Raw genomic sequence first — 22,706 nt, 5'->3', positions numbered from 1 at the left:
AGCGATGTTGCAAGAATCTGTGTCAGGGGACTGGGAATCACTCCCTCCCAGGTCCCTTCTGGTTTAGGAACGGTGGTAGCTTCCGGCTGTTGGCTGGGCGGGGGTGCTGCCCTCTGTTGGTCTCTCTTAGCTAGGCACCCGCATCTTTGTACAGTTGTTGCTTCAATAAATCTCTTGCCCTATCTGATCGTTTGGTCTCCCTAGAGGATCGAGAGGATCGTGGCTGATACAGTCACCTGGTCAAGCCTACGCTTGTCCCCAGCAAGAGCGCTAGTGCAGGTTGGTTTAGGTCAATCAAGAATGACGTTGATGGAGGGGAGGGGGAAGAATTCCCTGGCAGTTCAGTAGTTAGGACTCCATGTTTCCATTGTGTGGGTCACAGGTTCAATCCCTGATCCCTGATCCAGTTCCCTGCAAGCTACATCTCACGCCCCAAAATAAAAAATATACAAATTATTTTTAAAGAAAAGAAAAACTGGGGAGGGGCTGTGCTGAAAAGAATGACCTGAGAAATTTTGTTGGTCTGCCCACAACCGTGGGCTTCCTCTCTTTTTCGACAGTTCACACGTTAGAAAAAAAATGTTTAATGATGATAAATTGATTTAATAACGAGTCCTTATGTTATGCCAGGGATTGTGTCTTGGTACTTGACATGATTTAACACATTTAATTCCCACTACCTCCCAATGGGGGCAGGATATTATAATTTATTTTACTGATTGGAAACTAAAAGCTTAACTGACTTGCCCCAGGTCATGAAGTAACTAAGTGAGCGTTGGTTGAGATTCCAAGATCTCTCTGACCTCAGAGCTCGCATTTTCAACCATGACCACCATCCTTTCTCAAACCTGAGATACTTCTGTCCATCAGCTGAGATGCTAATCTCTTGGCATATATTGTTTCTAATCTATGGAAGAACCTCTTTACTTGAATACATGTCACCATCATCTCTCACCCAAACTCCCTCATCTACTCTTAGGTACTTCAGGGAGCTCTCCTCCTCTGAGGCCTGAACTTTTAGAAACAAATCTGAGCAGTTGTATCTTTGATTAAAACTCTGCAGTGACTTCCTGTGTATCTTACAGAAAAATCCAAATGCTTAAAGATTTCACAGACACCAAAGGCCCTGGTCCTGATCTGCCTGTCTGACCTCACTCCCAGCCATCCCTCTGAGGCGTTCTGGACTCACACTGGCCTTCTTTCTGTTTCTCAAACTTTAATGACCAGAGTCCTCCCCAGACTGAAGTTCCTGGGAGGACAGGGACCTGCGGCTCTGTATCCACAAGACTGGCAAACAGCAGGCAACTAGGAAACACTGTCTGTGTAGAATGAGTGAATGGCTGCAGGGGTGAATAAATGAAACTTTCAAAGTGAGGAATTCCTAAGTTGTTTTCTTTAAAAATTTTTTTTTACAATTTGCATTATGTATTTATTTGATTGCGCTGGGTGTTTGTCGAAGCGCACGGATCTTCTATCCTTGTTGGGGCATACAGGATCTTTAGATGTGGCATTTGAACTCTTGTTGCAGAATGTGGGATCCAGTGCCCTGACCAGGGATCAAACCCGGACCCCCTGCATTGGGAGCAAGGAGTCTTAGTCACTGGACCACCAAGGAAGTCCCCTTAAGTTATTTTCAGATGAAGAAACCTAGAGGCCAGGAAAGGTAAACATATTATAAATCACTCAGCAGAGTGACTTGTAAATGTCCCATTTGGGTATCAAATTCAGGTCCAAGTTCAAAGTCAGGCTTCCTCCATTCTCACTGTCTCAGAATGATTGCTCTCAGTAGTAAGTATAACACCACTTAATAAATGAAAATGAACTGACACCAGGAGAAAAGAATACCACCAGGGACACGGGGTTTGCAAACACGGGGACACATAAATAGCAGGACCCAGAGTATTATAACTGTGAACTTTGACATCTGTGATTCCCAGATCCCTCAAGGAATGAGACTTACTTGGGTGGGGAGAGCCAAGAGTGACAGATTCATAGAATCCTCCAAAGGCATTGAAGGGTCAAATCAGAGGACCAGCCCTATAATGGTTAGAGGAACCCACGCAATTATGTAAGTAAGACTGGTTCCTGGTATGCAGGGGTCAGTGACCAAAGTGACCCAGGAATCAAGTCTTCTACTGACCACCAGAGATGATATTCTGTGGCCGTGCATCCCGCAGAAATGGATGCATCCAGGGAATGTGTTCTAGTCTTGGGGAAGAACTAGTGTCTCCTGCACCCACTGTGGGTGGGTTAAGGTTCAGTCGGTGGTGGCAGAGAAGCCATCAGCTGGTGTTCTACCCACTCCAATAGTCTTGCCTGGAGAATTCCAGGACAGAGGAGCCTGGTGGGTTACAGCCCATGGGGTTGCAAAGAGTTGGACACAACTGAGTCACTAGCACTTATTTTGGGCTTCCCATGTGGCACTAGTGGTAAAGAACCCACCTGCCAATGCAGGAGACTTAAGAGACGTGGGTTGCATCACTGGGTCGGGAAGATCCCCTGGAGGAGGGCATGGCAACCCACTCCAGAGTTGTTGCCTGGAGAATCCCATGGACAGAGGAGCCTGGCGGGCTACAGTCCATGGGGTCGCAAAGAGTCAGATGCGACTGAATCGACTTATCAGCACAGTAACAGTAAGGCAAACTCCATCAATAGATGCTAAAACAAATGGGTCAGAGTTTGAGAAGTAATAGGGACTTACGTGGTATCAAAGTCTCCCCACATCCTTATTTACTCCAAAGAGAAATATAGTAACAGTACAGTGGAGAAACTTGGCAGGCACCATCTGAAAAAATAAAAATAAGAAAAACAAGAAGTCATTAAATTCTGATTAGAGCATAGCTCTGCTTGTACTGGCTACCTCTCAAATACATGATAGCTACATGTGATCTGGAGACCATACTGAACAGCTCATCTTAAATGGACACCACTGTTCGAGATTTCTCATCCTATATAGTAACAAATGTTCTCATTGGTAAGGCATTTTTAGTTAATATTACTTTACTTAGAATACATTCTAGGGAATTCCCTGGTGATTCTGTGGTTAAGACTCTTTGCATCCAGTGCAAGGGGTGCTAGTTTGATCCCTGGTCAGGGAACTAAGATCCCACATGCCCAGTCATGGCTTAAAAAAAAACCCAAAACTAATAATAATAAAAAATTTAAAATAAAATAAATTAAAAAGAAGGGGTTTAAAAAAGAATGCTTTCTAGTGACGCTGTCACACCATCACATAGGTACTATGGGAGGATCAATGCTGCTGCTGCTGCTAAGTCACTTCAGTCATATCCAACTCTGTGCGACCCCATAGACGGCAGCCCACCAGGCTCTCCCATCCCTGGGATTCTCCAGGCAAGAGCACTGGAGTGGGTTGCCATTTCCTTCTCCAGTGCATGAAAGTGAAAAAGTGAAAGTGAAGTCGCTCAGTCATGTCCGACTCTTAGCGACCCCTACCAGGCTCCTCCGTTCATGGGATTTTCCAGGCAAGAGTACTGGAGTGGGTTGCCATTGCCTTCTCCGGGGGGGGATCAATAATGGCCCCCAAAGATGCAAATCCCGCATCCCTGACCTATGAATAAATCTTATTACACATGCAGGTGTAATTAAAGGATCTGAAGATGTAATTAAGATTTATGGACTTTGAAATAGAGAGATTATCCTGGATTCCCTGAGTAGACTCAATCTACACACACGTTCTTGTTTAAATTTATTTATTTATTTTAAAATTTTATTTATTTATTTATTTTACTTTACAATATTGTATTGGTTTTGCCATACATTGACATGAATCTATCATGGGTATACATGTGTTCCCCATCCTGAACCCCCCTCCCACCTCCCTCCCCATCCCATCCCTCTGGGTCATCTCAGTGCACCAGCCCTGAGCACCCTGTATCATGCATCAAACCTAGACTGGTGATTTGTTTCACATATGATATTATACATGTTTCAATGCCATTCTCCCATATCATCCCACCCTCGCCCTCTCCCACAGAGTCCAAAAGACTGTTCTTTACATCTGTGTCTCTTTTGCTGTCTCGCATACAGGGTTATCGTTACCAGCTTTCTAAATTCCATATATATGTGTTAGTATACTGTATTGGCATTTTTCTTTCTGACTTACTTCATTCTGTATAATAGGCTCCAGTTTCATTCACCTCGTTAGAACTGATTCAAATGCACTCTTTTTAATGGCTGAGTAATACTCCATTGTGTATATGTACCACAGCTTTCTTATCCATTCATCTGCTGACGGACATCTAGGTTGCTTCCATGTCCTGGCTATTATAAACAGTGCTGCGATGAACATTGGGGTACACATGTCTCTTTCAATTCTGGTTTCCTCGGTGTGTACGCCCAGCAGTGGGATTGCTGGGTCATATGGAAGTTCTATTTCTAGTTTTTTAAGGAATCTCCACACTGTTCTCCATAGTGGCTGTATTAGTTTGCATCCCCACCAACAGTGTAAGAGGGTTCCCTTTTCTCCACTCCCTCTCCAGCATTTATTGCTTGTAGACTTTTGGATCGCAGCCATTCTGACTGGCGTGAAATGGTACCTCACACGTTCTTAAAAGCAGAGAAATTTCTCAGGCTGAAGATAGAAGAGAAATGTGGCCAAGGGAGAAATGAGAGGGACTGCTAGGATAAGGAGGATTTGACTCACGATTACTGATCTGAGACCTAGGGTCCTCGTTAATGGACCAAGAGCTAAGGATGGACCATCACAGCAAAGGATATGGAACCTTAGTCTGACAACGATAAGGAACAGAATCCTGCCGACAACTTAAATGACTTTGAAAGGGGATCCTTTCCTGAGCCTCTGAAACTATCCAGCTAGCCACACTTTGACTTAGCCTGTGAGACCCACAGCAGAGAAACTACCCAAGCCCACCCAGATTCCTGACCTGTGTAAGTGTGAGATAATGAATTTGTGTTCTGTGGAGTCGTTCAATTTGTGAGAATTTGGTGTGGCACCCCCCCAAAAAAACATTCACATACACAAGTACAGAGACCCACACCAGAGGAAGTATCATTTTCTCATTGTTTATTTGTACATTTTTTTTATAAAAAGTAGAAAAATAAACACACTGGGTCTGAGTTTGAGAAATGTCATCCATAAATAAAGAAATAATTATTTGGAGGCAATAAAAAAAAAACACTGGTTTTTTTGCATTAAAATATCTAAAATGCATTAAAAATATCTAAAAAGGTGGGACAGGTTGCAGGCGGGTCTCCCGGGTCAGACACACTGGTCTCCACTGGCAACACATTTCAGGTCCTGGGTGAGGAGGCGGAAGAGGTTGAACATCACGGAGGCTTCGAGGCAGTCCTGGGACTCCTGAGGGAAGAGGGGGACGGCTCAGTATCTCCCACGCCTGGGATCCCAGCTGCCCCAGACAATGGTTTGCCTTCTCCACTCACTCACCTTCTTTTGGGCCTCCTGGAGCCGGTGCAGCCAGTGGTGGAGGCGGCCCCGGGGCCTGGGGCCTGCTGTGGGCTGAGCTGGGACCTGGGGGCAGAGGAGAGAGGGGTGAGGCTGTGAGGCGGAGCCGGGGACCGAGGGGGACGCCCAGGCGGTCAGAGCCCAGACCCGGCCCGGGGCCCCAGCACTCACACAGGCCTGGAGCTTGGAGCGGATGTGCTGCAGCGTGAGAAGGGGCTGCTCCAGGCTGTGGCCCAGGGACGAGTTAGCCATGGCCTCCAGGACCGTCAGCGTCAGGGCCAGCTCTGCCTCCAGAGCCACGGGGCGCTCCCACACCTGAGGAGACAGAAGACACGTGAGAGCTGCATGTGGGAGAGACCAGGTGAGGGGCGGGGGGGCGCAGATGAGGGGGCAGCTGAGGGGGCAGGTGGGGGGCAGCTGAGGGGGCAGGTGGGGGGCAGCTGAGGGGGCAGATGAGGGGGCAGGATGAGGGGGGCAGGTGAGGGGCAGCTGAGGGGGCAGGTGGGGGGGCAGGGGAAGGGACAGAGGGAGGGGAAGCAGGGGCAGGTGAGAGACACAGTCCACGAGGTTGGCTGAGGGGAAGCGGTGGGAGAGGACTGCGGAGGGCAGGGAGAGAAGGAGGAGGTGAGGGGCACCTGCGGAGCCAGAACAGGTGAGGGCAGGTGGGCCTGACTCTTCCAACTCACCTGCAGGTGCTTCAGGTCCCGGGTCCTGGGGAACAGGCGGCCGCTGCAGTCCCAGTCCTTCTGCAAGAGCGAGTCTTCCTAGAGAGCAAGGGCAAGGTCGGGTCACAGCGGGAGGGACGGAGGGGGCCCTCAGGGAGACCGGAGGATGGCCAGCAACAGAGGCGGGAGGTTCAATTCCCAAAGGATGGTAGAGGCTCATCCGGTGCAGGACAGGGGATCGCCCACTGCGGGGAGGGGGGCGGTCAGCCCGGTGGAGGGGGGCAGACCCGCCTGCAGCCCAGGTGGTCTAGGAGCCCACAGGAGGGGGCTGGGGGCTCACCCACTGCAGGAGGGGTGGGGAGACTCACAAAGGCATCCCTGGCCGTCTTGAAGGCCTGCAGCTCTTGAGGGGACAGAGACTTGAACTGGGCCATGTGGCAGCCCCTGGCAGGTGGGAAGGCCCTGGAGGCAGAGGGCACAGGAACTGCTCCTGTCCTGCTCAGCGCCGCAGTCATCAGCATCAGCACCAGCACCAGCGCACAGCCGGGGGCTATGTCTGGTTAAGGAAGGATAGAAAGGTGAGGGGAGGGAGGGCGTCAGGGAGTGAGGGTGCAGGCTCTCGGGAGGTGAGGGTCCCAGACAATGATGCGGGGGCTCACCTAGCTTCATTCCTGCTCTCTGGTGTCTGTCAGAATCGGGGATCAAGTGCCCACTTGGAGGCTGTTGCCTGGGATCTCAGTCTTGTCTGGCGTCTCTGACTTCAGCCTTCTCTTCTGGATCTTGGCTCGTTGCTCCGTTCGTGTCTCTGAACTTCCAGCTCTGTCTGGTCTGAGGTGTAACTGCTGCCTGAGCTCCATGGTGCAGCTTTTAGCCTGTGCAGCCGGGCAATCCCAGCTGATGTAGGAAAAGTGAAAACACAGGTAAAGGCTGACAGTGGCCACCAGGGGAGGCCCGGGCTGGGAAAGCCCAGAGCAGGGTGGAGCCAGTGAGCCAGGTGAGCTCACTGAAAGATAAAATGACATCAATTCATGCTCGCCTCGAATGAGTAATGAAGTAATGAGTGAGTAATGAAGACAAAATCAGGATGGGGACAGCTTCAGCCCCACAAGGGGTTGGGGGTTCTTCTGGAGGGACCAGGCTGATTTAGACTGGGTGGGGAGGGTCAGAGGGATTTTCTCTTTTGCAGCTGCCCCAGTGCAGGGAAAGGAAGGAAAAGGCACCTGTAGGAGGTGTTACCATGAACAACCTAGACCTTCCTAGAGGGAGGCTGGTCAGAGGATGGTAGAAGATCCAGGGGTGCTGATGAGGGTGGGGAGAGGGGGTCAGAAAGGCAGAAACACTCTGTAACTAAGAGAGGAGACCAGCCCCTCCCCACCTGGTACTGATAGTGACAGAATAGGGGAGGGGTGGAGCCTGCACTAACCTGTTCTCTGATTGTCAGGCACAGGAATAGGAGGATCTACTATGAAATCAGGGTGTGACCAAGAGTTCTGGGAAATCAACTGGGTTTGAGAAAAACGACTTCATTTATTCACTAAGTAATTACTCACCCCCTCCCTCACTTTGGGTCAGACCCTTTTTAAGGCACAAGGAAGAGATCATTAGAAAAATAAAAGGCATAAAACAATCCTTCATGAAGCTTTCTTTCTTTCTTTCTTTTTTTTTTTTTTTACAAGAAAAAGGTACCAGAGAGTATGGGATGGGGGGATTAGGCATGTGGAATGTATTATGTTAGATAACATCAGATAATGAAAATGAAAGAAATGAACCAGGGTTGAGAGCAGAGTGGAAGAGAAAGTTTGCATTAAATAAGGTAATGAAATGACACCTGAGGGCAGACCTAAAGGAAGTGAGGGAGGCAGCTCTGTGGAGACCTGAGAGGGAGCCTTCTAAGAAAAGGAAACAGTCAGCGCAAAAGGAAAAGAGAGAGAACCTCCTCTTACTGTGAGCCTGTCTATTTCTCTACTGCAGTGTGGTCTTGAATACTCACGATAGCACCAAGTCATCCATGCTTTAGCCTACATTTCAAATACAGAAGACAGGGTGGGGGTGGGGGACCCAGAGAGGTTAAGATAGTTATTCATGGTCACACAGCAAATAACCAGTGAGGGCAGGATATGAACTGAATTTTGTCTGAAACCAGAAAATAGCCACTGCACTCAGCAGCCCCAGCGTGCTTAGATCTCCTGGACTTGGAGGGAGTTGGATTTTTCCAATAGAAGGTGTGGAGTCCTTTTGACTGTTTCTCTACCCCCTCTTTGCTTCATTCGTAATTCCAGGGAGAGGGTGGACCAAAGTCTTCAGCTGGTAATATCTTTGAACACTAATGGATAATAATGTTTCCAAAGCAACAGCAGGGATATGCCCAAGGCACCTACCAGTGTTCTCATCAGTTCTGTCAATTGCAGGGACCTTATGTCACGGGAGGAGACATGGCTAAAAGGAATCCTGAAAATTGACGAAATACCTCAAAATTCTTAAGCATCATAGTGCTTCTCTTACCAAGGGAGTTCAGGGCAGTGGTTAAGAGCTTGGGAAGAAAGAGAAAGTGTTAGTGCAGTCACCTCCAACTCTTTTTGAACTCTTGAACTGTAGCTCGCCTGGTTCCTCTGTCCATGAGATTCTCCAGGCAACAATACTGGAGTGGGTTGCCATTTCCTCCTCCAGGGGATCTTCCTGACCTAGGGATTGAATCTGGGTTTCTTCCTTGCAGGCAGATTCTTTACTCTCTGAGATACCAGGTAGGAGCTGGGAGCTGGAGTTAAAGACTCTGGGGTTCAAACCAGGCTCTGACCATCACTAGTTGTGTGACCTTGGGAAACAGGCCTTGTAGCTGTCCATAAAGATTGTCCATCCAGAGGTTCAGACTTTTTTTTTTTTTTTTTTTTTTGCCTCACAGCAGGGCAAATAGGATCTTAATTCTCCAACCAGGGATCCATCTCAAGCCCCAGGCACTGGAAGCCCAGCATCTTAACCACTGGACTACCCAGGAAGTCCCTTGACAAATTTTTAAAGTCCAATTGTTTTGCATTTATATGTGTGATGACTTAATGGAGATCAATTATTACTGCCATTCCATGACTTCAGCTGGAAGTTTCAGAAACATTATTTCAGTGTATATTATTCACTGCAAGAGAAGTGCAATAATGCCATGGCATGGATGAGAAAACTGAAGCTCAAAGAGAATTTGTCCAGAGACACGATTCTGAAGTGGCAGGGACAGAACTGAAACTCAAGTCACCTGATTTCCCTGTCTCAGCATTCTGCACTCAACAGCCCTCCTCACAAGGATCACAGGAGAAACAACCAATAAAAATGCAAAAATATTTAATCATTGGCAATAAATTGACAACAGAAGACAGAATAGCAAATACACAGAAACTTCATCAATACAAAACACACAAGTTATGGAATTAAAACAAAAACAAAAACAAACTGCTTCTCAGGACTTTTGGCCCCTTCACTACCCAGTCCCTCAGGGAATGAGGCCTCCCCAGGGGGGAGCTCCAAGAGTCCCAGATTCATGGACTCTCAAGGTGACCACTGAAGGTTCAAAGCTGGGATTGGAACCTGTCATAGGACAGGGGTTGCTGTAACTACAGAAGTAGAAACCGGTCCATGTCTGTGGTGGTGGTTAGCGACCAAGGCAGACTCCAGTCTTTTCCTGGGAGGTTCTTAGGGCGACGCATCCCACGGGAATACCGCTGGTTGCCGGGGACTCTTCCTGGTCTTTGGGGAAAGGGTGCCTCAGGCACCAGCGCATACGGGTGGAGGCTGACAGACCCCCGGGTTCAGTGAGACCACGGAGGAGGGCGGCGCCCGCAGCCAGGCGCTCTGAGCGCTCCGGGTCCAGACGCAGCGGCGGCGGCATCACAGACAAGGTCCCGCGCGCGCCACCAGCCGCAGGTCCCACGCGAGCAGGCGCAGGAGGTGGAAGATGACGGTGGCTTCGTGGCACCGAGGCGAGTCCTGCAGCCCGGGAAGGAGGCAGGGCGGGGCTGAGTCAGGACTCTGCTTCGCGTGAGACACCCCCACTCCAGACCCTCAGGGCGCAAGCCCGGCCCCCGCCGCTTCTTCACCTCCCGCGGTCCTCCCTGCGGTCCTCCCTGCGGTCCTCCCTGCGGTCCAGCCGCGCTCGCGCCGGCTCCACTCACAGCTCGGCGAGTCTTGGGACGCCTCCCGGGCCGCCGCGGGGACCTGCTCCAGGAGCCTGGCCGGGCCAGCTCGAGCTGGAGCGGGGAAGGAGGTCAGCGAAGGCGGTGGAGACCCGAGCCTCCCGCCCCCTCCCCGCTGACTCGGGCCCTCTCCCTTCCGGCCGCAGAGCAAAGCCGGGAGGATGCGATTCGGGTCCGTGCCCGTTTCCGGGCTCAGTGGGACAGCTTCGCAGTGCGGGCCGTGGCCCTGAGACCAGGGGCGCCGAGCGAGCCGGGAGCGGCGCGGGGCCAGGCCGCCGAGCACTCACGCAGGCCGCCACGTCCCGCCCCGCGGCCGCCAGCAGCTCCAGGGTCTGCCCGACGCCGGGGAAGAGCTCGGGGCTCGGCAGGCTGCTCAGCACGGCCCGGGCGTCGGCGAGGTCGCGGGCCAGCCGGCGGAGCATCGCACAGGACTGCGGGGACCGGGCTGGAGTTAGACGGGGCGGCGCCCGAGCCACCCCCCACCACACACACAACCCCGCCCGCCTCGGGCCTCACCGACGGCCGGGGAGGGTTCCTCTTCCGGCGGATCGAGCAGTTTTGGGGGCCCCAGCTCAGCGTCTCTTCTTCCTGCGGGACAAGAGCTGGGGTGACGCAGGGCCTCCTGGCCAGGGCCCCTGGAGCACTGGGACGTCGAGGATTCCTGGACGTGGATCAGGACTGGTCGGGACGGTGGTGTTTTTCTTGTGCTGAACCAGGCTGCGCTCTGTTGAGTGAGCTGAAATGCACGCGCGCTGTGTGTGCGGAGCCTAAGCCTCGACGTCGAGCCGAGTCCGCCTGGAGGGGGCGTCCCATCTTGATGTACCTCAAGGTCTTGTATGACCGACCACCAGAGCCTCAGGGAAGGGGTCGGGGTTCACAGTTCTCTACTCTGAGATGAGCCATGCACCTACTAGACTCCAGTTCGCCAGGGCCCCTTGGGACAAAGACTGGCATATCTGAGCCCGGTGGTGCCAGGGGCGGAGGGGCGGGGGCCTCTGAGCATCACTCACATAGTGGTCCCTCAGCGCCTTGACAGCCAGCAGCGCCCGGGGGTCCAAGGAGCGATAGTGTGAGAGGAGGCAGCGCTGAGGCTCAGTCACGTTGGGGTCGGCAGCTACACCCACAGTCACCAAGACCCACAATCCCACGACCACTGCGGCTGCGCCACTCTGCCCCATCTCTGCTCCTGCTGGAGGCGACAGATGTCAGGGAGCCCAAAGAGAAGGCCCTGAGTCCAAGCCCCTGCCTCTGGTTAGACTGGCACAAGGACTGTCACTCACAGCGTGGACGCTGATCACACCCAGGGGAAGAGACAAGGCGGGTCCTGACACGCCTCCTCCCCGCAGCCTCTCTCCCCTCACTCCTCACCTGCACTGTGGCTTGAGTGCCTGGCGCTGCAGCAGGGCCTGTCTTCCACTGGCCTCTGGGTGGTGTCCAGAGTGGTGCCCACCTAGGTCGGCGGTGCCTGCACCCTCCATGGTGGCTTTTAAGTGTTTCAAGTGGGACCAGTGAGCAACTGGGCTTCCCCGGTGCAGGGTAAGCTTTCCCAACGTCAGTGCTGGCCATTGATCGGCCCAGAGGGTTGTAGGCAGGGATGTGAGGACTTTAACCCACAGTGGGGCAATGCCAGCTATGATGCCACCCCAGCTGACTGCCAACACTTCCAGTCCGTTTCTGTATCCTTTCACTTTCATCACCCTGGGTGTTGTTATCTCTTTTCTATAATGCTGATTAGCTCTTACACAGTTACAAGGCCCTGTTCCAAGGTATTGATATGTACTCATCTCACTCAATGTTTCAAAAATGACACTGCAAGAATTGTTCTATCATACCTCCAATTTGCAGATGGGAAAACCGTGGCACAGTAAGACGAAGGAACTTCTCCAAGATACGCAGCTCACAATCGGCAGAGGCAGAATTTGAGCCTGTCCTCAAACCAGCTTCCAAGCTTGATCTCTAAGCCGTAACTACGCCCACCCCATATCTGACTGAGTGCCTCCTCTCTTTCCTCTTCTGTCCTCACTTCATTCTGTTTCTCTCTCTTCCCTCTCTATTCGCCTCCCCTTTTGTCTCTACCTCTTTGGTCCTGTGTTTGTCTCTGTCAGTAACTTCATTTGTTTCTTATTCCTTTTTCTCACTGAGAAATGGAGTATTTCCTGCCATATCAATAGACAAGGGTGTTACAGCCATCAGTGACTCCGGCCCTCCAAAGGTGAATTTCTGAGCCCAGGAAGAAGAACAACATCCGGCAGCCATCAGGCTGTAACCACTCCCTACGGTGAACGCGGGGGACCTCAGGATACTGGCCCCAGATAGCAGAGATGCATGTGAAAGGAATGATTTCAGTGAGTCCTTGCACACAAGGAAAAGCGCTAAATTCCTTAACTTGTGGTATCTGATTTTCTTTAATTCACAAAAATACTTCTGATGTTCAGACTACCTACCCCTTGATGCAAATTTCAATGTAACCTGACTCCCTCCCCCTCCCACCTCCTCTGAGTAGTTCTCCCAGGACCACTTGAGATGCTGCCTCCTGGACTTAAGTCCTGAAAATTTCCACCAAATAAAATGTAACTCAACTTTTAGGCTGTGACTATTTTTTAGTCAACATCACAAACATGCAAGTGTCTCTGTGTGTCTCAGTCAGTCTCTGTTTTGGTTTAAAAATAAAATCTACTGGACTTCCCTGGTGGCTCAGTGGTAAAGGATGGCCTGCCAATGCAGGGGACATGGGTTCCATCCCTGGTCTGGGAAGATTCCGAGTGCTGAGGGACAACAGAGCCCATACGCCGCAACTGCTGAGCCAGTGCTCCAGGGCCCTTGCTTTGCAATGAAAGAAACTTGCAATGAGAAGCCTGCACGTCGTAACTAGAGAGTAGCCCTCACTCGCTGCAACTGAAGAAGGCCTGCAACAAAAACCCAACAGAGCCAAAATAAAAATAAATAAAAGGGACTTCCCTGGTGGTCCAGTGACTAATACTCTGGGCTCCCAATTCAGGGGACCTGGGTTCGATCCCTGGTCAGGGAACTAGGTCTCACATGCCACAGCTAAGACCCTGGTGCAGCCAAGCAAATAAATAAAAATATTAAATAAATAATACAACCTACTACTTTTCCTGATAAAATTAGTAATGCAGGGCCATTGGATAATGCCTGAAAAATAGAGACATGCATAAGGGAGAAAAAAAAAAATCTGTAAATTCACCACCCACCTCACCCTGTCTCACCTCACCCCAGCTCTGGAACAGTTTTTCCAATGTGTAGAAATGTTACATATATTGATTTGTGTGTGTGTTTTCTGATTATCGAAGTAACACATTCGTTATAAAGATTCAGCCAATTAAAAAAACATACAACTTGGAGAGTTAAAAAAGTCTTTAATCTCACTTTCTGGAGGTAATCTTTTTAGCAGTTAGTTGCTAATCCTCCTTTTTTTTTCTTTTTTCCTCTGTGAACAATTTCTGCCAAGTTGGAGCTTGTCTGTATACAGTTTGGTAGCCTGCTTTTCGTGTCTTACCATTATCTCTCATTTTCATTCCCCCACATCTTTAATTATACTATATCAGTGAGGTCCCCTGCAGGAAAGATGCCTTAATCAATTTAGGCTAATTTGAAGTGGTTTAATACCAGGAGCATTTACCAAGGGATTGGATGGTAAAGGGAGCAGAGGAGGAGTAGTTCAAGGTCTTGGGGCCCAGCTGGCGTGGGTCTGTCATCCCTAAGCCTGAAGAAAGCAGATAGGGGAGGGAGGGGTTACCTGACCTGGGAGGAAGAGAGTCATACACACAGGTGGAGGAAAGAAAAGTAAATACGCTGACTGTATTCTACTTTCCCTCTCTCAGGCCCTATTACTAGGCTCCCCATTGACTGCACTCAGCAGAAGCCAAAGGCCAGCTTCTGGGGCCCAGAGGAGGCTAGAGAAGTGGGAAGAATGAACTTGGAGGGGCAGATGGAAGACAATTTGCATGTACCACTAGTAAGCCTTCCAATCTAATGGGATTATTGAATAACCAATCCCAAACTCCTATTGGTGGGCATTGATATTCTTTCCAGTCTTGTTAAAATCATGCTTCTTAAGACTAGGGGAGAGAAAGGGAGCGACTTTTTCATTCTCTTAATGGTGTCTGTCATCTGATATTTTAAATTTTTCTAATTCACCAATTTTTCTTCTTCCATGTCTTGTGCTTTCAGCGTATACAAAAAATCATCACCACGGTTCCCTAGATTTTCTCCTATACTACATTACAGGAGTTTTATAGTTCTGCACTTTACATTAGGTCTATGATATATTTTAAGTTAATTTTTGTGAAAATGTGCAAAGTCTGCATCTAGGTTTATTTATTTATATTTATTTTTGGCCACACCCTAAGGCATGCAGGATTTAGTTCCCCGACCAGAGACTGAAACTTCACCCCCTGTAGTGGAAGCTCGGAGTCTAAACCACTGGGCCACCCTGGAATTCCCTATCCAGTTGTTTCAATACCATTTGTGGGAAGATTATCCTTTCTTTACTGAATTGCCTTTGGTCCTTTCTCAAAAATCAATTGACTGCATTTGTGTGGGTCTATTCCTGGGCACTCTCTTCTGTTACATTGATTTATTTATTTTTTCACTAATAACAGAGTCTTGATTATTGTAGCTTTATAGTAAGTCTTAACGTGACAGTGTCAGTTCTCCAACGTTATTCTTCTCCTTTAATACTGTGAAAGCTACTCTGGGTCTTTTGAATTTCTGTTTAACTTTCACTTTGTCAATATCCACAAATTAACTTGCTGGAATTTTGGATTGCATTGACTCTATAGATTAAGTTAGGAAGAACTGACATCTTGACAATATCGAATCTTCTTATCCATATTCATAGACGAGTTCTATTTTTAGATGTTCTTTCACTTCTCTCATCAGAGTTTTATAGTGTTTCTCATACAGATTTTGTTTATATTTTGTTAGATTTGTATTAATACTTAAGTATTAAATTTTGGGGAATGCTGAATGTAAATGGTATTTTTAATTTCAAATTCAAATTGTTCATTGAAAGCAATAGGCTTTTGTGTATTAACCTTATATCCTGCCACCTTGCTGTAATCGCTTATTGATTCAGAAATGTTTTTTTTTCCCAGATACATGTTTTTAAAGACATAAAATTAAATACACAGGACTATTAAGAAAACTGATTATATTGAAACACAGTTACCAAAACATTAGAGTAACTTTGCAATAAGTGATACATAGGCCTAATGATCTAAGTACAAGATAGAGCAATAGGTTTAACAACTACTATACTTTGAGGTACTAATAGGAGTAAATGATATCGCGAGACGTGTGCCATATCTGTAAAATGCTATGAAATATCTGTGCCTTCTTTTATGACAAAGTCACAACTTCTGCTAATATTATTGTAGCTTGTTGCTTACATTCATAAGGGAAAGAAATGCTAAATTTCAGTTAGAGGTTAGTGAAGAAGATGTAACCTTCTCCCATGCAAGTTCACCCTTCCCTGAATCCTACTGTAGGGTGGTTCATGAACCCCAGGTTAAGCTGGACTTTAAATAGAATGATGTAGATCTATGTGTACTGACGTGGAAAAATCTTCAAGACAGAGAGAGAAAAAAGGAAACTGTTGAGAACAATGCACATGTTGTGACACTCCCCGTGTTTAGAAATACTCATCCAAGCAAAAGCAATTCACTGGGGAAAAGAGCCCTTTCAAAAACAGTGCTGGGCTTCCTTAGTGGCTTAGTGGTGAAGAACCTGCCTGCCCATGCAGGAGACACCTGGTTCAATCCCTGGTCTGGGAAGATTCCACATGACCCAAGCCAACTAAGCCTGTGCACAATTATTGAGCCTGTGCTCTGGAGCCCAGGAACGGCAACTATTGCAGCCCCCCGTGAAGCACCCTAGAGCCCCTGCTCCGCAGCAAGAGAAGCCACCACTATAAGAAGCCCATGCACTGAAATGAAGAGATCTCACTTGCTGCAACTAGAGAAAGTCCGTGAAGTAATGAAGACCAGACCCAGCTAAGAATAAGTAAATTAATTAACTAAAAAACAATGCTGGAGTAATTGGACATCCATAGGCCAAACAATGAACGTTGATCTAAAACTCACATGAAAATAAAAATTAACTCAATATGGAGCACTGACTTAAATGTAAAACATAAAGCTACAGAAGTTAGAAAAACTTAGGAGGACCATCTTCAAGGTCTAGAGGTGGACAAAGGGATTAATCCATAAAAGGAGAATTGATCAACTGAACTTGATCAAAAATTTGCTCTGTGAAAGACCATGTTAAAAAGACAGGACATCTCTCATGGTACGGTGGATAAGAATCCACCTGCCAATCCAGGGGACATGGGTTCGATCCTGGATCTGGGAAGATCCCACATGCCTGGGAGCAACTAAGCCTGTGCTCCACAACCCCTGAGCCCATGCTCTAGATCCAGTGAGCCACAACTACTGAGCCCAAGTGCTGCAACTCCTAAAGCCCATGTGCCTAGGGCCTGTGCTCCACAACAAGCCACCGCAATGAGAAGCCAGAGCATGCAACCAGAGAGAGCCCTCGTGAAGCAATGAAGACCAGCACAACCAAAAATAATTAATGAAAAAAGAAGATAGAGGAGCTAAAGACTGGGAGAAAATACCTGCAAACCCCCCATCTGATGAAGGACTAGTATCTTGAATAGATAAAGAACTCTCAAAACTCAACAGTAGAAAAATTAAACAATCCATTTGGGAAATGGGCAAAAGACATTAAGAGACATTTCACTAAAAGAGTGAAAGTTGGGAAATAAGTATATGAAAAGATGTTGGACATTATTAGCCATTCAGTTCAGTTCAGTTCAGTCGCTCAGTCGTGTCCGACTCTTTGCAACCCCATGAACTGCAGCACGCCAGGCTTCCCTGTCTATCACCAACTCTCGGAGTTCACTCAAACTCACGTCATTAGAGAGATGCAAATTAAAACCACAATGAGATACCATTATATGGCTATCAGAATGCCTAAAAAAATAGTGATAACATCAAATGCTAGTGAGGATACAGGAAATTGATCACTCATTGCCGGTGTAAATGCAAAATGGTACAGCCCCTCTGGAAAACAGGGTTGGTCATTTCTTAAAACACTAAACATGTGGGGCTTTCCTGGTGGTTCAGTGGTAAAGAATCTGTCTCCCAGTGCAGGAGACATGGGTTCAATTCCTGGCCTGGGAAGATCCTACATACTGTGGAGCAACTAAGCCTGTTAGTTGGTAATTGGTAAAGGACTACATATCATTTAGTAGAGTGTTATTAAATGATATTTATTCATTTAATAATATAAAACTATTGTTCATTTGCTGTTGAAAATTGGAACTGCAGACATGTTTTTCTCAACCATTGTTAACAATAATTATAGCTGATACATGCTGAGCACTTCCTGAATGAAGAATCCCATGGACAGAGGAACCAGGCGGACTACAGTCCATGGAATCACAGTCAGACACGATTGAAGCAACTTAAAATGCACACACACTAAATAACACTCTAGGGAAGACAGAATTTTTCTAAGACCCAGATGAGAAAAAAGGCCGAAAAACAGAAGGGAGGGATATTTGTGCAAGGAAAGAGAAAGAAAAAGACAGGGAGAGAAGACAGGATGTAACGACAAAAGAGTGTGATGGAAGAACAAGCATTAGAAACCCTAGTGTGAGCTCCTGGAGGGCAGGCACTTGTATTGGTACCTCTGCCAAGCTTGCCGCTTCCAATTGAAGGCAATGGTGTGTTTTCAGTTCATCACTAGAGAGCAAAAGAAAGATCAACACACAGAAAATACAGAGTCCAGAATGCAAACAGTAGCAATTGGCTCAGGAGCGAGGGTCAGGCAGAGTCATCGCTGGCACTGGCCCAAGGTGGGTAAAGTACACACACGCTGGCCACTGGCCAGCACTGACGTTGGGAAAGCTTACCCTGCACCGGGGAAGCCCAGTTGCTCACTGGTCCCACTTGAAACACTTAAAAGCCACCATGGAGGGTGCAGGCACCGCCGACCTAGGTGGGCACCACTCTGGACACCACCCAGAGGCCAGTGGAAGACAGGCCCTGCTGCAGTGCCAGGCACCCAAGCCACAGTGCAGGTGAGGAGTGAGGGGAGAGAGGCTGCGGGGAGGAGGCGTGTCAGGACCCGCCTTGTCTCTTCCCCTGGGTGTGATCAGCGTCCACGCTGTGAGTGACAGTCCTTGTGCCAGTCTAACCAGAGGCAGGGGCTTGGACTCAGGGCCTTCTCTTTGGGCTCCCTGACATCTGTCGCCTCCAGCAGGAGCAGAGATGGGGCGGAATGGTGCAGCCGCAGCAGCCGTCGGGCTGTGGGTTTTGGTGAGCCCGGCACTGCCTCCTCTCACATTATCGCTCCTTGGACCCCCGGGCGCTGCTGGCTGTCAAGGCACAGAGGGACCACTATGTGAGTGATGCTCAGAGGCCCTGGTGCCCCCACGGACCCTCCGGCCCCGGGCCCTCCAGGCTCAGAGACACCAGTCTTTGGCCCGAGGGGCGCTCATGTTCTAGCGTCCAGCAGGCACACCTCTGATTTCAGGGTCCACAACTGTGACTCTGACGTCTTCCCGGGTGTCCCGTGGTCGGCTCACATACGGCCTTGGTGAGGGTCACAGAGGGGCGCCCCCTCCAGGCGGACTTAGCTCACGTCGAGGCGCCAGCTCCGCACCGGAAGGCGGGAGCTTTACAGCTCCGCACAATTATCAGAGCGCAGCCTGGTTCGGGACACGAAAAACACCACCGTCCCGACCAGTCCTGATCCACGTCCAGGAATCCTCGACGTCCCAGTGCTCCAGGGGCCCTGCGTCACCCCAGCTCTTGTCCCGCGGGAAGAAGAGACGCTGAGCTGGGGCCCCCAAAACTGCTCGATCCGCCTGAAGAGGAACCCTCCCCGGCCGTCGGTGAGGCCCAAGGCGGGCGGGGTTGTGTGTGTGGTGGGGGGTGGCTCGGGCGCCGCCCCGTCTAACTCCAGCCCGGTCCCCGCAGTCCTGTGCGATGCTCCGCCGGCTGGCCCGCGACCTCGCCGACGCCCGGGCCGTGCTGAGCAGCCTGCCGAGCCCCGAGCTCTTCCCCGGCGTCGGGCAGACCCTGGAGCTGCTGGCGGCCGCGGGGCGGGACGTGGCGGCCTGCGTGAGTGCTCGGCGGCCTGGCCCCGCGCCGCTCCCTGCTCGCTCGGCGCCCCTGGTCTCAGGGCCACGGCCCGCACTGCGAAGCTGTCCCACTGAGCCCGGAAACGGGCACGGACCCGAATCGCATCCTCCCGGCTTTGCTCTGCGGCCGGAAGGGAGAGGGCCCGAGTCAGCGGGGAGGGGGCGGGAGGCTCGGGTCTCCACCGCCTTCGCTGACCTCCTTCCCCGCTCCAGCTCGAGCTGGCCCGGCCAGGCTCCTGGAGCAGGTCCCCGCGGCGGCCCGGGAGGCGTCCCAAGACTCGCCGAGCTGTGAGTGGAGCCGGCGCGAGCGCGGCTGGACCGCAGGGAGGACCGCGGGAGGTGGAGACGCGGCGGGGGCCGGGCTTGCGCCCTGAGGGTCTGGAGTGGGGGTGTCTCACGGGAAGCAGAGTCCTGACTCAGCCCCGCCCTGCCTCCTTCCCGGGCTGCAGGACTCGCCTCGGTGCCACGAAGCCACCGTCATCTTCCACCTCCTGCGCCTGCTCGCGTGGGACCTGCGGCTGGTGGCGCGCGCGGGACCTTGTCTGTGATGCCGCCGCCGCTGCGTCTGGACCCGGAGCGCTCAGAGCGCCTGGCTGCGGGCGCCGCCCTCCTCCGTGGTCTCACTGAACCCGGGGGTCTGTCAGCCTCCACCCGTATGCGCTGGTGCCTGAGGCACCCTTTCCCCAAAGACCAGGAAGAGTCCCCGGCAACCAGCGGTATTCCCGTGGGATGCGTCGCCCTAAGAACCTCCCAGGAAAAGACTGGAGTCTGCCTTGGTCGCTAACCACCACCACAGACATGGACCGGTTTCTACTTCTGTAGTTACAGCAACCCCTGTCCTATGACAGGTTCCAATCCCAGCTTTGAACCTTCAGTGGTCACCTTGAGAGTCCATGAATCTGGGACTCTTGGAGCTCCCCCCTGGGGAAGCCTCATTCCCTGAGGGACTGGGTAGTGAAGGGGCCAAAAGTCCTGAGAAGCAGTTTTTTTTTCTTTTAATTCCATAACTTGTGTGTTTTGTATTAATGAAGTTTCTGTATATGTTTGCTATTCTGTCTTCTGTTGTCAATTTATTGCCAATTATTAAATCTTTTTTTGCATTTCTGTTGGTTATTTCTCCTGTGATCATTGTGAGTGGGGCTGTTGATCACAAAATGCTGAGACAGGGAAATCTGATGACTTGAGTTTCGGTTCTGTCCCTGCACAGAAGTGTCTGTTCCACACACACTTCATAGCTGTGTGTCTGGACCAATTGCTTCTCTTTGAGCCTCAGTTTTTTCATCTATGCCATAACATTATTACACTTCCATTACAGTGAGTAATATACATTGAGATAATGTTTCTGAAGCTTCCAGCTGAAGTCACAGAATGGCCTTAATAACTGGTCTCCATTAAATCACCACACACATAAATGCACAAAAACTGTACTTCTTTCACTTGTCCTGACCTATGGATGGGCAACCATTGTAGCCCAAGTGCAAAGACTGTTTCCCAGGGTCATATAGGTAGTGATCAGAACCAGGTTTGAACCCAGAATATTTTCCTCCAGCTCCAATGCTCCTAACCACTCCCCTGAAGTTCCTTTCTAGGAATTTTCAGATAAACAGTCAGTTTGCATGATTCATTGTTGTTGTAGGGATATCTTTTCCCCTGATATGCTGTTGTTGCTGCTGCTAAGTCGCTCCAGTCGTGTCTGACTCTGTGCGACCCCACAGATGGCAGCCCACCAGGCTCTCCCATCCCTGGGATTCCCCAGGCAAGAACACTGGAGTGGGTTGCCATTTCCTTCTCCAACGCATGAAAGTGAAAAGTGAAAATGAAGTCACTCAGTCGTGTCTGACTAGTAGTGACCCCTCGGACTGCAGCCTACCAGGCTCCTCTGTCCATGGGATTTTCCAGGCAAGAGTGCTGGAGTGGGGTGCCATTGCCTTCTCCAGGGGATCTTCCTGACCCAGGGATCGAACCCAGGTCTCCTGCATTGCAGGTAGACGCTTTACCCTCTGAGCCACCAGGCAAGCCCTAAAAGCAAGCGCTGACCCCGACCTTTCCCCTTGATAGAAGGTGCATGCAGTTGACAGAATCTGACCAGAACACTTGTAGGTGCTCGAGGCACATCCTTGCGGTAGCTTTGGAAACATGATTATGCATTGGCGCTCATAGATATTCCCAGATGAGGGCTGTGGTCCACCCTCTCCAGGACTCCACACTTTCTGTTGGAGAAGTGCATTCCCTCCAAGTCCAGATCTAGCCACACTGGGGCTGTTGAGTACAGTAGTTACTCGTCTGCTGTCAGACAAAACTCAGTTCACATCCTGCCCTCACTAGTTATTTGCTGTGTGACCTTGAACAACTTTCTTAACCTCTCCGAGTCCCTTCAATATCTTCTGTATTTGAAATGTAGGTAAGCATGGATGTCTTTGGATGCTATCACGAGCAAGACCACATTGTAGCAGAGACATAGACAGGCTCACAAAAGGAGGAGGTTCTCTCTCTTTTCCTTTTGCACTGACTGTTCCCTTTTCTTAGAAGGCTCCCTCTCAGATCTCCACAGAGCTCCCTCCCTCACTTCCTTTAGGGCTGCCCTCAAGTGTTATTTCATTACCTTATTTAGTGCAACTTTCTTTTCCATTCTACTCTCGACCCTGGCTCATTTCTTTCATTTTCCATTATCTGATGTTATCTAACATAATACATCCCACATGCCTAATCCCCTCATCCCATACTCTCTGGTACCTTTTTCTTGTAAATGGCTCTGTGAAGGATCATTTTATGTCTTTCATTTTTTTCAATCCTGTTTTCTTGGCACCTTAAAAAGAATCTGACCCAAAGTGAGGAGTAAATAATTACTTAGTGAATGAAGGCATTTTTCTCAAACCCGTCTGATTTCTCTGAAGTCTTAGTCACACCCCAGTCTCATAGCAGATCCTCCTATTCCTGGGTCCCTCTGTGCCTGAAAATCAGAGAACAGGTTCGTGCAGACTCCACCCCTCCCCCATTCTGTCACTATCCATAGGTGGGGAGGAACTGGTCTCTCTTAGTTCTAGAGTGTTTTTGCCTTTCTGACTCCCTCTCCCCACCCTCAACAGCACCCTTGGATCTTCTCTCATCCTCTGAACAGCCTCCCTCTTGGAAGGTCCATGTTGTTCAAGGTAACACTTTCTATGAGTGCCTTTTCCTTCTATTCCCCACACTGGAGCATCTGCAAAAAAGAAAATCCCTCTGTCCCCTCCCCACCCAGTCCTAAATCAGCC

General features: G+C 49.8%; 3 protein-coding genes across 3 annotated transcripts; 1 reads left to right on the top strand and 2 right to left on the bottom strand.

The window, feature by feature from the left end:
- On the bottom strand, positions 5,240-9,979 carry LOC108638070 (interferon lambda-3-like). The gene is made up of 6 exons (XM_018063174.1): positions 9,811-9,979; positions 6,477-6,664; positions 6,130-6,207; positions 5,615-5,758; positions 5,426-5,509; positions 5,240-5,338 (listed from the first exon to the last, which is right to left on the bottom strand). The coding sequence occupies exons 1-6, from the start codon at positions 9,977-9,979 to the stop codon at positions 5,240-5,242; spliced, it is 762 nt and encodes a 253-aa protein (XP_017918663.1).
- On the bottom strand, positions 9,979-11,761 carry LOC108638069 (interferon lambda-4-like). The gene is made up of 6 exons (XM_018063173.1): positions 11,734-11,761; positions 11,294-11,469; positions 10,800-10,871; positions 10,571-10,714; positions 10,263-10,337; positions 9,979-10,077 (listed from the first exon to the last, which is right to left on the bottom strand). Exons 1-6 carry the CDS (start codon positions 11,759-11,761, stop codon positions 9,979-9,981), a joined length of 594 nt encoding a protein of 197 aa, XP_017918662.1.
- LOC108638068 (interferon lambda-4-like) lies at positions 18,281-20,003 on the top strand. Its single transcript, XM_018063171.1, has 6 exons — positions 18,281-18,308; positions 18,634-18,717; positions 19,139-19,206; positions 19,292-19,435; positions 19,669-19,743; positions 19,905-20,003. The coding sequence occupies exons 1-6, from the start codon at positions 18,281-18,283 to the stop codon at positions 20,001-20,003; spliced, it is 498 nt and encodes a 165-aa protein (XP_017918660.1).

Source organism: Capra hircus, chromosome 18, assembly GCF_001704415.2.
Source record: "Capra hircus breed San Clemente chromosome 18, ASM170441v1, whole genome shotgun sequence".
NCBI classification, from domain to species: Eukaryota; Metazoa; Chordata; class Mammalia; order Artiodactyla; family Bovidae; genus Capra; species Capra hircus.
This window is presented reverse-complemented; position numbering and strand designations above follow the sequence as displayed.